At 33.4% G+C, this 16299-nt stretch overlaps 1 protein-coding gene across 3 annotated transcripts; it reads right to left on the reverse strand.

The window, feature by feature from the left end:
• Nucleotides 1-1934: 1934 nt before the first annotated feature.
• LOC126728100 (uncharacterized) lies at nucleotides 1935-14615 on the reverse strand. 3 transcript variants are annotated; one of them, XR_007656401.1, is made up of 10 exons: nucleotides 14395-14615; nucleotides 12882-13063; nucleotides 10201-10323; nucleotides 9668-9912; nucleotides 9332-9556; nucleotides 7901-7993; nucleotides 7700-7801; nucleotides 6474-6579; nucleotides 6202-6318; nucleotides 1935-2227 (listed from the first exon to the last, which is right to left on the reverse strand). XR_007656401.1 is itself a non-coding variant. In XM_050433971.1 (9 exons), exons 1-9 carry the CDS (start codon nucleotides 14448-14450, stop codon nucleotides 2153-2155), a joined length of 1479 nt encoding a protein of 492 aa, XP_050289928.1. In that variant the 5' UTR covers nucleotides 14451-14615; the 3' UTR covers nucleotides 1935-2152. The 3 variants fall into 3 exon arrangements, 2 of the variants coding, with proteins under 2 accessions (XP_050289928.1, XP_050289933.1); XM_050433971.1 differs by having other exon boundaries at nucleotides 6202-6579; XM_050433976.1 differs by lacking the exon at nucleotides 12882-13063 and having other exon boundaries at nucleotides 6202-6579.
• Nucleotides 14616-16299: the final 1684 nt, after the last annotated feature.

Here is a 16299-nt window from a genome sequence, read left to right on the forward strand (position 1 = left end):
CCAACCAAATTGACATCTTCAAGCGACTTAAAGCTACAAATGATACTAGGAAGGCACACAAGATTTTTGCAATCTCTTAAATGCAATGAAGCAAGGTTAGTCAAATGTGCAATTGAAGAGGGAAGTTTTGTAATAGCAGTTCTATCTAAGTGAAGTTTCGATAAGCTTATCATATTTCCCATAAATTCTGGAATTCTCTTGATTTTTGAACAACCTGAAAGGATAAGAATCTCAAGAGACTCCATTTCAAACTTACTTGGAAGAGTATTAAGGTTATGGCAACCTTCTAGATTAAGATGAGTAAGCCTTTTATGAACTACAATAGATGGGTGAATTTCAATCAAATTTTTACAACCTTTAACATCTAATTTCTCAAGATTTGGGACTCCAGTGACGTCAGGGGTTGCAATGAGGTTTAAGGAGTCTTCCAATTTGATGGACTTCAGCTTGCCAAAATGCTGTTAAAAGTAAAAAATACTGAATAAGAAAAGTAAGATTAGGTTCCACAAAGCTTAGAATTTATAAATTTTTACTAAACGTATATGAGTATTTAAATAAAAATGTTACCTTTATTCCATTCCAAAGTCGAACAATTTTGGTATCGCACATGCGAAGTTCAACAAGCTCATTAGGAAGATGTTTCGAACCATGTGGAAGATGAACACCATGAATTATAAGCAACTTAAGGTTAGGCAACTTTGAAAAGGCATCAAGGTTCCAATGTGCCTTTACAGATTTTTGTAGTTCACCCAATTCACGCATCTTAGGAAGTACAAGGACTATGCCCTAAACTGCTTCTGCTTCCTGATTAGTAAAGGAAAAGAGATGGGTGAATTGCAAGATATATGATTACTAAAATGGTTCAAATTTAACTTTTTAAAATAATGTGATAAGGTATATGCTCAAGTTCTCCAAATGATCTCTTACCATGTTTTTCATCAACACATTGTGAATATCCTTATTTCGCCACAATCTACTCCACTTCCTAGGTTCTTGAGGATACTATCAACGAATTATATCTTGACCCATTTTTTGCAGTAATTCATGCATGCAAAATTTATTTTCATACTCTTGCAAGAGGGACTTTTCAATAAGAACATTTAATCCAATTTTAGGGTGAAGACCAAGACAATCAAGTATTTCTACTACATAATCTTTGTCTTTCATATTAAAGAAACATGCCATATGTAGAAATATTTCTTGTTCCACTCTATGAAGGCCATCAAAACTTATTTGAAGTATTTTGCTCATTTCTTTTGCCGGAAATTCTTTGAGCCTATCTTATGCAATTTCCCATTCCTCCTTTCTTCTATTGAACAAAAAAGAACCCAAAACCTCAATAGTTAAAGAATGACCTTGTCACTACATAAAAACTGTACTATTGCGGTGGGCCAAAACCATTGCAAAAGCCAAAAAAACTGCCGCTAAAGGTCCATTTAACCTTTAGTGGTGGGGGCTATTGCGGCGGTTCTACCCACCACAGTTGCGGTGCCACTATAGATTTATTATTGTGGTCAAAAAAAGTGCCACAATAGATTGGCCTATTGCGGCGGGCATAAAACCGCCGCCATATGAGGTTACCATTCCGGTCAAGTGACCTTTTAGCAGCAGAAATTAAGCGCCACTATAGGGTTTATTAAATAACAGACTCTACGCACCTTTTAGCAGCGGTTATGCCCTCCGCTATATGTGTGAGGCTTTAGCAGTGGGCTATAAATGCCGCTATAGGTCTCCAATTATTTTATAATTTTAGTCCTTCAGCGGTTGTTTTTGCCCACCGCTATAGGTTAATGTTTTTTCCTCCTGGGTTCTAAAACCACATTTCTATTACAAATAACCTATAATAATTTTAGCTCTACTAAGACAATACCACAAATGTAACTAGATAACATCACAAATATCTCCAAACTAACATATATTAACATAGAAATATATTATCAAATACATAACATTGTCTATAACCATCATCATAAAATTAACAAAAGAAAGATGTGCTCCTTTGTACCCAAAAAGCCCTTCAACACTTAAATTAAGCTAATACTATAATCAAAGTTTCAAAGTGTTTCAAAATATTTTTCAACACTTGCAAAAAATGCATTTGTTCAAATATGGTTCTTTGTACACAAAATGTCCTCAAACACCAACATAAAATTTATAAGCTACTTGGTTGATAGGATGCAGCTGATGATTTTTGGAGAGCTAGGGATTGTAAGATCGGAGAAACATCCTACATACAAAAAAAAAAGGCAATAATTACGACACAATGATATCAAATATTGGAATCCAAAATTGCTTTGCAACATCCAAAATTGCTTTGGTTGTCATATCAGCATGTATAGGTATGAAAGATCAACCAAAACAATGCAAGTAATATCAACATGGTATCTATTGAAAAACAAAGACATGGGGTATTCTCAGCAACTGCAAAGTTTTGAACTTAACACAAGAACAAAAAAATTGTGACCATTAAACTTGTCAGCAACTAAAGATCAAACAAACAATACAACTATGATACCGAAAAAAACAAAAACAAAAAATATAGAATACCTTGAATCTATGTTTTGTGAAATAATATTCAAAACCCTTTTGGTGTACAAATTTAGAATTACAAACTAACCAAATTAGTAGACCAAGCACTTACTTTAGAGTAACAAAAGACACAAATGCACACGTATTCAACTTTAAACACTTATGGGCTATCTCAGTGTCATATGAACTGCTACTAAGCCATTGCTTTCTTTCTTCATTAAAAACATCTATAATAAATTTAGCCTAATTAATAGTCAAGAAAAGTCTATTAAACCATAGGTTCCATCATTCCCTTAAGAGTAGAAATTGCCAAGAATTCATGGAATTCCTCTACTAAGCCTAGTATTCAGAGAATCAAAGGGCACCAACCTAAACAGACTCTGATTTAGCTCATCTCTCTTTGCAAAAAACCACCACTTCTTTGCTTTATAATCTTACACTCAAAATTCTTGATAGTTCTTATTAGAAAGTAGTCAACATTCTTCCAACTTTAATCAACATGTTTCTCCTAGGAAGTGTTATAACCATAGTCCACAAAAACCTTTCTAATTTTTCGGTAGTGATAGATGAAATGAGGTTTGTCTTTTATATTGAACTGTTGCATGGGAATGGATATTCCATAGGGTATAATTTGAAGTCAAATTTTTTGCTTTTCCTTCTTTAAGAGCGGGAAATACTTGGAGAAAACCAAAAGAGAACCTCCCACTTTAGAGTGACGAAGGCTAAATTTTTCTAGAAGATTGTTAAAGAGTGAATATCAGAAGAAAACACACATAGTACCTTTTTTCCTATAAGTAGAAAACATACAGTATTTCCAACAGCGTAGATGCCATCCTAATGAACAAGTAACTTATTCTAAGCTCTATATGACCATATCTCAAGAGAGTGGCTTGGAATTCTAAATTTATTTGGAAATTTGTAATACTAAAATCTACAAGCAAACTCTAAGGCATGTTGCTTAAGGAGTGAAATAAACAATACTTAAGAGATCACAGAATCAAAATGTGAAAATATGGCAAGTTAAGTCAATGGCAGTGGCTGATTACATGATGCACAATAAGATAAGAAGAACAAAATGTGATATACATTCGATTCCAATGGCAAAAACATTTCTAAACAAACATACTCACCCCAACCAAGAAGGGCTACCACAAATAGTTAATAACACATACAAGTTATCAATTAGTTGCTAAGACTTTAGGCTTTTAACCTAGCCATTCAAATTCCACTAATTATGGCTAAATTGCAAGAGCAAATAACTGAATAAATGAGTTTCATTGACTGCCACTACTAACAACCAATTAGCAATTTGAGTATTATCAGAAATCAAAACAACAGCCAAAAGCGTTGTAGCTCAACTAGCACTTCCTATTGGCTAAATTGCAAGGTGAATAACTAAATAAATAACCTTGCTGCTGTTGATACCCTATTTTGCAACCCGTATTTAAACTCACATTAAGGGTAAAAGGGTAATTTCACATTGGAAATATGCATCTTGATTCTGGTCATTAGATTTTTAATCTCATTTCACCAAAATGATCTTGAAGTTGTAACGATCAAATCGACTGGTCATGAGCCCTAATCGGACCATTAGATTGAAAGTTATCATCAAATCAAGTTTTAATGGCTGAGATGCACTATTACAAATTGAGTCTGACTATATGTGATTATGAACAATTGATTTCAATTGGTTATAAATATAATCAATTTGAGATCGATGATGTGTCATAATTTGATTGGTTAGGATTACATTTTATGGTAGAGTTACATACACCTAATTAACTAGATAGTTAAACATTAATTATTCAATGAGTAATTTGTGCAATTATCTTTTAATTAGAGTAAATTTAGAGCCAATTAAGTCTGAAATGGGAGTGATTGGAGTCATTTAATGTTAATTGGAAGCTAATTTGGGGACCTATTAATGTTAATTGTGCTGAAACCATTTTCTAGCAAATGACCTCTGCTTACCATTTCATTGATATCTCTCAGAATATTTTGAATCTGTGAATGAGATTATTTTTCCCAGAAACTAGACATCCGGGGCTTTAATTTGAGCACAAGAATGAGACAATTCCGATCAGAATTTAGGCAGATATGATTTTTCAAAATTGGCTCTATAGGCTGTGACAGCAACTATGGGAAAACCGAATTTTGGCTTGCTCCTCACTCCCACCAATCTTTCCATTTAATACACCAGATTTTTCCAAAAGCTAAAATGAGGTCTAGATTCATGATTCCTTGTCAACTCTCATTAAATGGCATTCCATTCATATTTCCTCCACCACTACTATATAAACCCCCCTCTCCTTCATTCCAAAAGACACAAAAAAATCCCCCTCTCTTCTCTTCTCTTGAGTTCTAGTGAAGTTGAGTAGTCTTGTCATATCTTAGTCTTCCTGAGACTCAAGATATTGAGTGAGACTCACTCTCCCTCTCCTAGTTCTTCTTTTCCTCCACCCTTAGAACCTCCATAAAAAATCTCCTCCTCCGTTGCATGGATCTTGCATGAAGGTATAATCTCCTTCCCTAACTGTTTGCTTATATTGTTGTGATGAGAATTTAAGATTAAAGCACGATAATTCTCTTGAATATGTTTGAATGTTCTTAATTGTTCTTCACATGTTCTTATATGTTCTTCATCACATGTTCATGCATATCACTAGATTTAATCTTAAATCCACATCAAAAATATGAAAAACATGTTTGTTTAGTAATTCTTTCAAATTCTTGAATCTAAGTTATCACTATCCACACACATTCACTAAAGTTCATTTTTTAATCCAAACGTCATGCTTAATAAATTGAATTGGGGTTTATCACATGCACACACATTAAATTTAACATACAAATTGATTAACATATTGGATGATGTGATATGAATGTTGGTCACCATAGTCTAGAAGACCGGATTCACCGGACAAGGTGGGTGCCTAACACCTTCCCATCTTGTAACATAGCCTCCGAGCTTAGATCAAGGGTTAGTAAATCAAATATTTATCCATGTAATTTTTTATTTTTAGATTGTAATTAGGAAACAAAGCCATGTACTTTATCTTAGATTGTATCTAGGACCAAAGTCATGTAATTTTCCTATGATCAATGTAAATTCAATTTCAAATTAATAAAATGAGGAATTTTTCATTCATGATTTTCTTATTTTTCCAATAATTAAATAAGCGGTGACTCCATTGTAAAACCCTTAATCTAAAGGGAAAAATATAACTAGTCGAATCTCCATTTTTGAGAGACAATAACACGACTCCACCCATTCACGTGGGTTTGGCCCAACATCCTATAAAAATGGGCCGGGGGCGCGGTCTCTCATAGCTGCCTTTAATACTTAAACAAGTTTCATTGACTACCATTACTGGCAACCAATTATTAATTGCAATTTGAGTACTATCAAATCCAAAACAACAGCCAAGAGCCCTGTAGCTCAACTCAATTGGCACTTCCTAGTAATAATAAAGCCTTGGTACCAAAACTATGGAGTCAACTAAAGAATTGTGCACACATATTTTCTCTACCATTCTATCATATCCATCATAGCAAATTATCAGCAAGGAGCTCAGCAAACAAACATTAATGCCAACCATCACAGCAAATTATAAGACAAACCCATCAAGGAAATAGCATGATCAAAGGAATTAAACAAACATTATTGCCAACCTGACTGCATTGTGAAGTTATTTGTTGCATTTGTTGAAGCATGTGAGCCATTCTTTTCTCCATCTCTTCGAATTGGCTAAGTCTTTCCTTCATTTCCTCAAAAGAGGACAATTTCTCCTGCATATTAGCCAAGGAAGCCTTCAGTTGTGCAACTTCGTTATCCCTTTCTTGACTTGATCGTATTTGAAGGTCCGTAAGAGCACTCTTGCTACTTCGCCCACTTGGGCTTGGACCAAATCCTACCCTACAAATACAACCTTTGCACTCCTTACCCATCACTTTGGCAAACACATCATCTGGTGCCCATGTAATACTACCACTTATGTCAGATGATTGCAATTGATTCGAAGGTTCAGCCAACAACTCCTTCCTTTTATCCTGATATTTGGGATTGAACAAAACAAAACAATTAGAAATTAGCAACATCATTTGATTCAAGACAACAAAAATTATATTGAGAAGCATACACAATATATTTGACAATAAGCATAGACACAAGTGGAATTTTTTTTTTTTTCCAAATTATTATATTCAAGTAATTTTGTGTTCTACAAATGTGAGGCATGAAGCATGAAGCTTAAGTTTTGACTTGAAAAAGCTTTTCAACATGAGCGAAGTCTTCGGGAAGTTAACCCGGGAATGGAATCCTTTTCAAGTTTCTGCTCTTATCACTTCTCTAGTAATGCATATGTTTGATACACTTATGCCAAATATTTATCCAAAACTAGGATACACAATTCCTTTCACAAAAGGTTGAATTGATGCGACCCTTTTAAATTGGTGAAGAGTGGAATCTGTGGGATTCACAAAAGTCTTACTAATGCGGAAAGGATTTGATCACATTCTTATTAATGACACATCTTTATGCTTAAAAAGATTGAAAAAAAATGCTACCACCTGCCAGGAGTGCTTGACCGCTAACCACTAGGCTTCATCCTTTGTTAGGTATATAGGGTAACAAAATAAAGCATCTACTTACTATTCCATTTTAAACAATATATAATATGGTTATCTAAATCATAAATATGATATAGTTATTTAGGTACTCTCAAGACACTCTGGACCTTAATAATTTCTTCAAAAAGATTAGGGGAGAAACTATATGTTTTTGTGATTTGTGTGCTCATGGGTTAAAATTCCTAAGCTTTAACACCCACTGTTGATCCTATTCCTATCTATCACTGTGCTATGACATCTTAGTTCTAGAAAGGCAGCTTTCCTAATGAAGAAATACAATTAAATTGGGGTAGGGCATCAACCCCTCTTAAGAATGTGTTGGTTCAATAATATAGAACCTTCACATCTCAGTATCTAATGATTGTGCTTAATAATGCAATATGGGATGCATGGGGGCCTAGCTTGGCCAAGTTGCACAAGGAGGCTAAGGCTGGTTTCGCATGTGCCATATGATTATTTAAATTTTTACTCTCTTAAACAAAAGCAATTCACCATTTTTTAATGAAACCACTATACCCTGAATATGAAATGGATTACTCACCATTTTTGCTTGTACTACAGGATTAACTGTAGATCCATCTTTACGAGTGTGCAGTATTGAATATAATGCTGCACACTCTACAGGACGTCCATTCGCTTTTGCCTGCAATATGAACAACATATTTATGTAGTGATGAATATTGGTTCCACATAAGCTTAAGATAAGTCAAATCATTTAAAAATTAGTCATAATACTTATTACCTTCTTTGCAGCGTGCACGGCAAAGCTACATGAACCAACAGTATGTAAGTCCTCCTGTTTAGAACGACGGTCCCTATTCTTCTCTGACTCTATCTACAAAATGATGGAATTACAAAATATATCAAAATTTTACACATGGAATAACTTCATTTACAAGACAAACAAACATTAGAGGACAATGATGCTTGAGACAGATTATAGACCAACCTAAAGAAACAAATTATTTAGCTTGTCATCGACGAAAAGACAAAGGTCACTAATTACCCAACCTAGCAGTAAGATAACAATGAATAAACTACGGATTTGCTTTGCAATTTAATCTTTAACTGTTGTTCAATGAAACAAAACAAAAGACAAATAAAAACCCTACAAAACCATATACATAGTCTAGTCTAACTTATTAGATGAATTATCTACCCAAAGTACCACAGTTTCTCTTGTCCAATTGCAAGTTTAAACTTTCCATCACTACAATAGCCATGGAAAACAAAGCAACCTAACTATTACAAATCCATGAAATCAAATACATTCAATTTGCATAAACAAAGAAACAATCAACACCAACTGCCATAAAAATGCATAAACAAAGAAATTCAGAAAGTAGTAATGCAGAAATAATGTTGCTTTGGTATTTCAATATTGAGAAGGAATCAAGGAACTAGTAATGTATGTATCATTCCCCTAAGCTTGATATGTCCAACTGCTATGTATCTAAAGTACTATTTTTTTTGTTTCAGTCAGTGCATAAACAAAGAAATTCTTGCTACAATCTTATGACTAGTATCAACAGAAGTGAGATCTTTTGAGCTCGTACCATGTCATTCCAACAGAAGAAAGTTTCCCCTCATATTAATTCAATATTGACTAAAACTGGGGGGGGGGGGGGGGGAAACAAAACAAAAAACAAAAAACAAAAAAACAAAAACAAAAACAAAAACAAAAAAATACTTGCTTCTATTCAAGGCAAGAGTGAAGATACCTGTGGCAATAGCAAATGGGGTCTCTTAATAAGAACTAATTCTCTAAAACTTGATAACCTTATACAAATGTGGTGCCAATGTGGAAGACTTTCAAAATAGTGAAAAAAACAATTTTTTTTATTTTTTATTTTTTTTTTTTACACACGAGGCAGATCTAGAAGAATATATAGTATAATCCAGTATGAATCTTTTCACAAAATTAGGGTGACCTCATGTAATCATATTGATATAATAAGCAAAGAGTAAGCATGTCAAACATTTTTTTAAATGTTTAAAATTAAAATTAACAAAATTAAAAAGAAACCATTCATTTAGGAAACTCATCAATATCCAAACAGAGAATGTAATTTTAAAAATAACAATGTAATAAATTTGAAAATTATCTTGTGCTTGAAAAAATAAACATAACCATAATATAAAAAATGAAAAGAGAGAGAGAAAACAAACATACCACTACATCATCAGTATACCAATGGTCAACAAGAACATCCCAATCTTCTGGTATGCATCCCTTGGGTCGGTTGTTCTTCACCCGTGCTTTGTTTCTTAGATGTGGTATGTAATGAGATGTTTTCAGCCTACACTTGTGAACCCTCCAAGCCTTCCTAATTTTTTGTAAGGTAAATGTCTTCAAAGCTGCATATGCAGTAGGATTCGTAGGGACGACGTATTTTCGCTACAATCAAATAGTTGAGTTAGCAAATTACAAATTTTTTCATGCTCAAATGCTTATGTATAACCTAGTACAAAATGTCATAATTGCAAGTATTATAAGTTCCTAGTTTACCTCTACAAGATGCCAACACTCTTCTTTAAGTTCTTCTGGTATGTCCTTCCAAGTCAGATATCTAATTGGGCACATGTGGGGTTTCCGTGCAATCGTCTTCAAGAAACCAGTGAAAGCCCTCGCCCCTTCATCAACCGGCTGATACATACTATTTAGAGGCAATTCAATTACTTTGTCATCAGGAAGATCCCAAACATCCAAGTACTTGCTTGGCCCACGAGTGGCATATACAGGTGGCCGCACATCTGAAATTTAAAGGAGCCAATATCGTTAAAGTAAGTAAATATATATGAAATTGAATATATGTTTTTGCCTAAGGATTAATATCATAAAATTTAATGTACAAGGGGTCTTTTAGAATTTAAAGGGACTTTAGGGATTATATTTATAAAGTAGGGTTTGAGACATCAGACATGACAACAACCATCATTAGACATATAGCATAAGGGCTAAGACATAGAGTCTACTCCTTCATTTAATAGAATATTTAAGCAAACTAATAGCAAATTTGATATCAAGTTGTAAGCTCATACCTTGCGTAGAAGCTTCACGCATTTTTTGGTTCGTTTCTTGATTCACATGTTGTGTAGAAGCTCCTTCCACGGTTACGCTCTTGGAATGCGTGCGCAAATTTGCTTTTTGCCTTGCCATTTCAACTGTCGAAGTTTAAAATTATAAAAAATAGTATATAGGCACAATGACAAGTAAAAAACAAGTTGATATCAAGTTGATATTGCAAAACTTGTGCATGGTATTAACACGAAACAATTGAAAGTAACATTAAAATTTTCTTTTCTCTTCTCTTTATCCTTTGTTTTACATAATGCTGTTGCATTAACTTACTATGGAGTTATCATTAAATTTAACTAAATTAACATGTTAACAACTTAAATTTCTTGCCATTTCATAGTTGGAAACTTCTAATATTATAACACACTCCTTACAAAATATGGGTAACTTATCCACCTACTGGAATTCATTAGAGCATCTATAAGTTGTTTAAACAAAACATAACATCATGCGGACATAATAACATTAGATATAGCGGAAGACTATCTATGCCTATGACAAAGCAACAGAACCACAACAGGGGTTGAAATGATTGGTCAGGAACAAGGAAATCGATGGTCGGTACAGTGACACCGCTACTGGTAGAAGTCTGTTTAATTTGAATAACAATAATCACAGTTATAATCGCAATCATAAGAATAATAATAGTAATAATAATGTTGTTAATAAAAATAAGAAAGCTGAGGCGATCGAGAGCAAATTGGTTTGTAGTCTGGAGGATCTTTACAAAGGTTGCAGGAAGAAGATGAGGATTTCGCATTTGGTTCCTGATGAGTTTAGGAAAGTTTTTTTTTTTTTTTCTAATATATTAATTTTTTGCATATTTTATTTTGATTTTGATTTTGATTGTGAATTTGTTAGATAGATTAGTGCGTGAGTGTGGAGTAATGATTAATCAATTTGTTATTGACGAAATGGAGGAGGATGAAAGGGGTTTGGCTTGGTTGTGTGCCGTTTGGGTTAGATTGAGAGGGTAGATGCCCTCAACGGTTTGAGGTTGCTGAAGAAAAACAGAGGTGGCCGGAGGTTGAGAGAGAGAAAGCTCTGTGGAGGAGATGAGAGAGAGCAATGAGAGGCGTGTTTAAGGAGAAGACCTCCTTTTGGCTAACGCTGTTATCGTTAGGGTTAATAGCACTCAACTTAAAATAGGTCATATGCGTTGCACATGACCCTTGCTTATGTGTTTCTTTATGTGCTTGACACCTGTCCCTGTTTGCAGCAGCTGCTGCAAACATGTTTGGAGGAAATCTGTGTCCTACCCATAAACTGATAAAGCACAAACCAACGCACATTGAACTTTGTTTCTCATCATCAAATAAAATAAAATAAAAAACAAAAGTAAAAAATCCCTTTAAAAAAAAAAATCAAAACATCATAGAGAATGTTCAAGACAACTTACAGAGAGAATGTTTGGTTTTTGGGAGTGAAAAGAGATGGATTGGGGTTGCTAGTTGGCGACCATTGAGTCGATGGTTTGGTGGTGGTGGTGGGGTTGTTGTGAAGATGGCGGCGGTGGTGGGACTGAAGGGATTTTGGGGTTGCGAGAGAGAGAGAGAGAGAGAGATGGGTATTTGAGTGTTTGGTTGGGATTTTGGGTCTCTGAAGGGTTAGAGAGAGATAGAGTAAATGAATAGTGTTTTTGGTTTTTGGGAGTGAAATGAGAGAGATAGTGTTTTTGGCAAAAATGAAAAGGCGCTAAAAATGAAAAGCCAAAAAAAACAGAGGGAAGATTTAGGGGGAGGCGGGGATTTAGAAGGTCTATTGTGGCGGTCTTTACCACCGCTATAACTAAGAAGACGTGCCGCAAAATAGGTACCTATTGTGGTGGTCATATCAATGCCGCTACAATTCGCATATTGCAACAGTTTTCTCTACCGCTGCTATAGTATATGCGTAAAATGATATATTTATTGCTGCGGGTTTTTGGAGCTCCGCTATATCTAAGTTACCCGCCACTAAAACATATATATTGCAGCGATTCTATGTCCCGCCACTATAGGACACTACAAAATACTAGAGCTATTGTAGTGGTCCAATAAAACGCCGCAATAGACACCATTTACAGTGATGGTCCAACAAAAATGCTGCAATATGCAACATATAGCGGCATTTTTTGCACCTGCCACAAAAAATCCACCACAGTAGTTTAGATTTCTTGTAGTGTGTGCATAATTCACATACTGTTTAGACAACTTTAAAGAATCTTAAATAGGATGATCTTTGTTAAAAGAATTCAAACTAAAAAGATGAAGAGCTTTATCATCTTTCAATCCTTTAACTTCGTATATTCCACATACTTTATGTCTTATCAACAAGTGCTTATCTCTTGTTGTTATTATAACCCTACTACCTGCACCAAACCAATTTGGCTCTCTAGCTAACTTTTTCAACTAGTCGAATTGATTTACATCGTCAAGGACAAGAATAATCCTTTTATGACATAACCTATTCTTGATCATAAGAACTCTGTCATCAACGTCCCGTATATTCATGCTTCTTTCCCTCAAAATTTCACAAATAAGTTTTCGTTGTGATGGAAGCAAACCATGTTCTTTAGATTCTTCTCTAATATTATTGATAAAACTACCACCTTGAAAATCATTAAAAATCATCCAATAGACAAATCTAGCAAGGGTTGTCTTACCAATTCCCCCCATCCCCCAAACCCCTATGATGCGAGCATCATTCGATCCTATAGCCAAAAGCAACATCAATTCCTCCACTTGAGCATCTATTCCTACTAAACCTTTGGTATCTCTTGGGAATGCATAACTTAATTTGTGCAATATCGCCTGCACAATATCTTCGATAAATTCTGACTCATGCCTGCAAAGAAGTGAGATAATCAAACAATGAAATTCAATCACCCATATTACCCTCCACCTCTTGAAACAGTGCAAATAATTAGTGTTAAATTTTGTTGTAATTCATCCTCTAAGAGATAGAGAACTAAATAAATGCAATAACTCATACATGAAGTAGTAAAAACACACACACACACACATATATATATATATATATAAGGAAAATGTTAACAGATGTCGTAAGGGCATTGGTTTTACGAAATATTTATAAAAAACGTTTATGGAAAAAGAAAAAAGTAATTAATTTTTTGACGGCTTTTTATATTTCTCATAAAAGTGGCATTAAAAGTTTTCTAAAATTGTCCGTTAACAAATACCCTTAAGGCTCCTGTTAACCAGACCCTATAAACAATGCTATTAAGTAGATGTGAGGCTAGGAGTTTAGCTCAGGGGTAAGAATGAAGTCCTAGTTTGACATAATATTAATTCAAATATGATAATGAATATAAGTATTAAAATAATTTTAAAAAATTACTATCTTGATTCTCAAAAAAAAAAAAAAATCATATATATAAGGATTTAATTTTCACATAAAATATAACTTAAGTATAAATTGTAATTTATTTTTAAAGCACGGTATTATTTAAAATATTAACAAAAATCAATATATATATTCATTAATTGAATAACTTAAAAAGAGATCCAAATATTAGAAATTTAAACAAGTAATTTAATTACTTACGAGTATACCTATAAATTTTCAAGAAATTCTATATGTGCTTTGATTTATTTTTATTTAAGCCCCTATTTCATTTTCAATTATTGCGGATATATTTATGAAACTCCTAAACAAGGTGCTAAAAGAATAAGATAAATTTTTTATTATAGTTGATAGTTCATTCATGTCACGTACCAATTTTTTTTTCTTCGTTTAATGAAATGGGTGTGTCACATTATGAAGAGAGAAGTGTAACCTTTAAACAAAAATCATGATAGAGATATAAAAGTGTTATATATATATATATATATTTATATTTAATGTGAGTTAAATCCTAAAATATATAAACATTTAGAACAACTTTTTAGGCTTGGCTGAGATAGAGAAGTAATTTTTATAAAATCCAGTACTTATAGAAGTGAGAGGTTATTGGTGGGGGAGGTTTATTTGTTGTGAAATCCGGACCGGACCGTACGGTCCGACCGGAATAACCGAAAACCGTTCATCAATGCGGGTTTTTAGCTCTCAAGAACCGGCCTATACAAGAAAAGCAGTAAACCGCAAACCTCCCCGCTTTGAAAACCGTTAACGGTTCTTGCGGTTCAGATCTGAATTTTTTTTTAATTGGAACTTACCACCATTGTTGATGCTTCAAACCGCCATGTGATGCTGTTAGACCTTTAGATCGCATTGCCTCTCTTCTTCTTTTCTGTCTCACTCACGCTTTCATTCTAATTTTTCTGCGTTTTTTTGCCATTTTGCCGTTTCAGTTTCTGTGTTTGGACTTTCAGCAAAAAAAATGGTTTCTACATCTGGACTGAGAACGATGGAGATGGTGAAGTAATAATACTTGGCTGTCATCTACTCACTGACCAACTACTTTATTCTTGGGCTCTGTTTTATATTAAGGCTATTATTTAATGAGTGGCTATCATTTAATGAGTAGACTTCTAGCTTCTTCTTTTTAAGTCCTTTATCTCTTTTGTTTTTCACTTTAAATTTCATTGAAAAGTTGACAGTTCAAATAGGCTTGATTTAATTTGTGCCTAAGGCATGGGTTTAATTTAGACGTAGGTTTCATAAATATATATATATATATATATATAATTTATTTTTTTATCTTATCAAAAAAAATTATTTTTATAAAATTACAGTTTTGGTACCTAAATATTTTCTTATTTTAGTCAAATTTTCTATTATTTCTAATTTAAAATATTTATTTATTTATTAAATTAATTATAACGTCATCACGGTTCAATTTTGGTTCGACCTCAAAAACTTTAAACCTCTCTTTTTTATGGTTCAATAAATGGTCCGGGTCTGAAAATCTTGGTTTAATACAAGGGGGTGAAAACATGTTTTTGGAGGGGCCTCTCAAATGGGAAATAATAAAATTGAAGGATGTACCCTTTGAAATACACATACATATGGTGTAATTGTGTCTAGAAGCTGAAGATGCATGGTAGCTTGTGGGATTAAAAAATTTTAAAAGAAGTTTCTTGTTTGAATACAATAGAGCACTGTTTAGAATTTGTGAGTGTCATTTGTAATAGTAAATCATGTGATTATATATACTCCTTATGGTTGATAGTGGATTTTAATTAGTGTTATCCAAAAATGTAGACGTGAAGATTTTTGAGTTATGTTAAGTATCATTAAGGTGAAGCTAGTGTAAAGCTTCATTAAGGTAGTTATATACTAGTAGAGAATTAAAATTTGTTTGTTTACTTTACGTCTATGTGAAAATTTGTTTTAAATCATTTTAAATTCAAATGAATTCCATGCTGAAAAGTAGTAAGGAGATAAAATTTCCTACGTAAAAATGGTAATGTCACATTATAAGAAGATAGTAATGAGCTATAATTAAAGACTTAGGTTCTACATGTCAAGATAATCTTACATCTAAAAGAACTACCCACTTAGTGTTGTATTATAATAATTTATATGATATATTAAGTATACATGTCAAAGGGAGGAGCGACTATTACACAAACAAATATAAAGATTGTTGTTGTCATGTCAAATGCTTTAGAATCAAATCCTCACAAGTAGTTACAATATAAATGAGGTATGTTACTGATCAAAAATATAAATTTGGTATGTTCATGAAATATTAAAAGAACGTGGTATGTTAGCGAAGATGGTAATTTAATATATTCAATAGAAATCATGTTGATTCTCATTAAAACAAAATAAAAATAGTAATCATGTCAATAGCATAAAATACCTATCATTTAAAGACCATCCAGAAAGATTGGCCACTTCTCTCAAAGCAACTCTCCACGTCTGAACTTTCTTTATATTCTCTTTGAAACATTTCTCATGTTTAACAAATGCTTGTGCAAAAGTTCTTGTTTGTTTTCGTACATCAAATGGTTCCACATCGTAAAAAATGGGCAACACTATTAGTCCCATCTTTTTTCTGCATTTCATGATCTTTACAAGTTCATCTAAACACCAAGTTGAGGATGCGTACTTTTTTGAAAGAATGACAATAGCAAACATCGATTCTTCAATTGCTCTTAAAAGCTCAGTGGAAA

This window comes from Quercus robur, chromosome 1 (assembly GCF_932294415.1).
Source record: "Quercus robur chromosome 1, dhQueRobu3.1, whole genome shotgun sequence".
In the NCBI taxonomy this organism is placed as follows: Eukaryota; Viridiplantae; Streptophyta; class Magnoliopsida; order Fagales; family Fagaceae; genus Quercus; species Quercus robur.

What these genes read in the sequence shown, in the direction of transcription:
- LOC126728100 (XM_050433971.1), bottom strand. Translation starts at nt 14,450, where the DNA reads ATGCGATCTAAAGGTCTAACAGCATCACATGGCGGTTTGAAGCATCAA. An exon ending in AGTGTTGGCATCTTGTAGAG is followed by an intron (nt 9,557 to 9,667) that starts GTAAACTAGGAA and finishes ATTTGATTGTAG; the next exon opens with CGAAAATACGTCGTCCCTAC. An exon ending in GGTATACTGATGATGTAGTG is followed by an intron (nt 7,994 to 9,331) that starts GTATGTTTGTTT and finishes ATCATTTTGTAG; the next exon opens with ATAGAGTCAGAGAAGAATAG.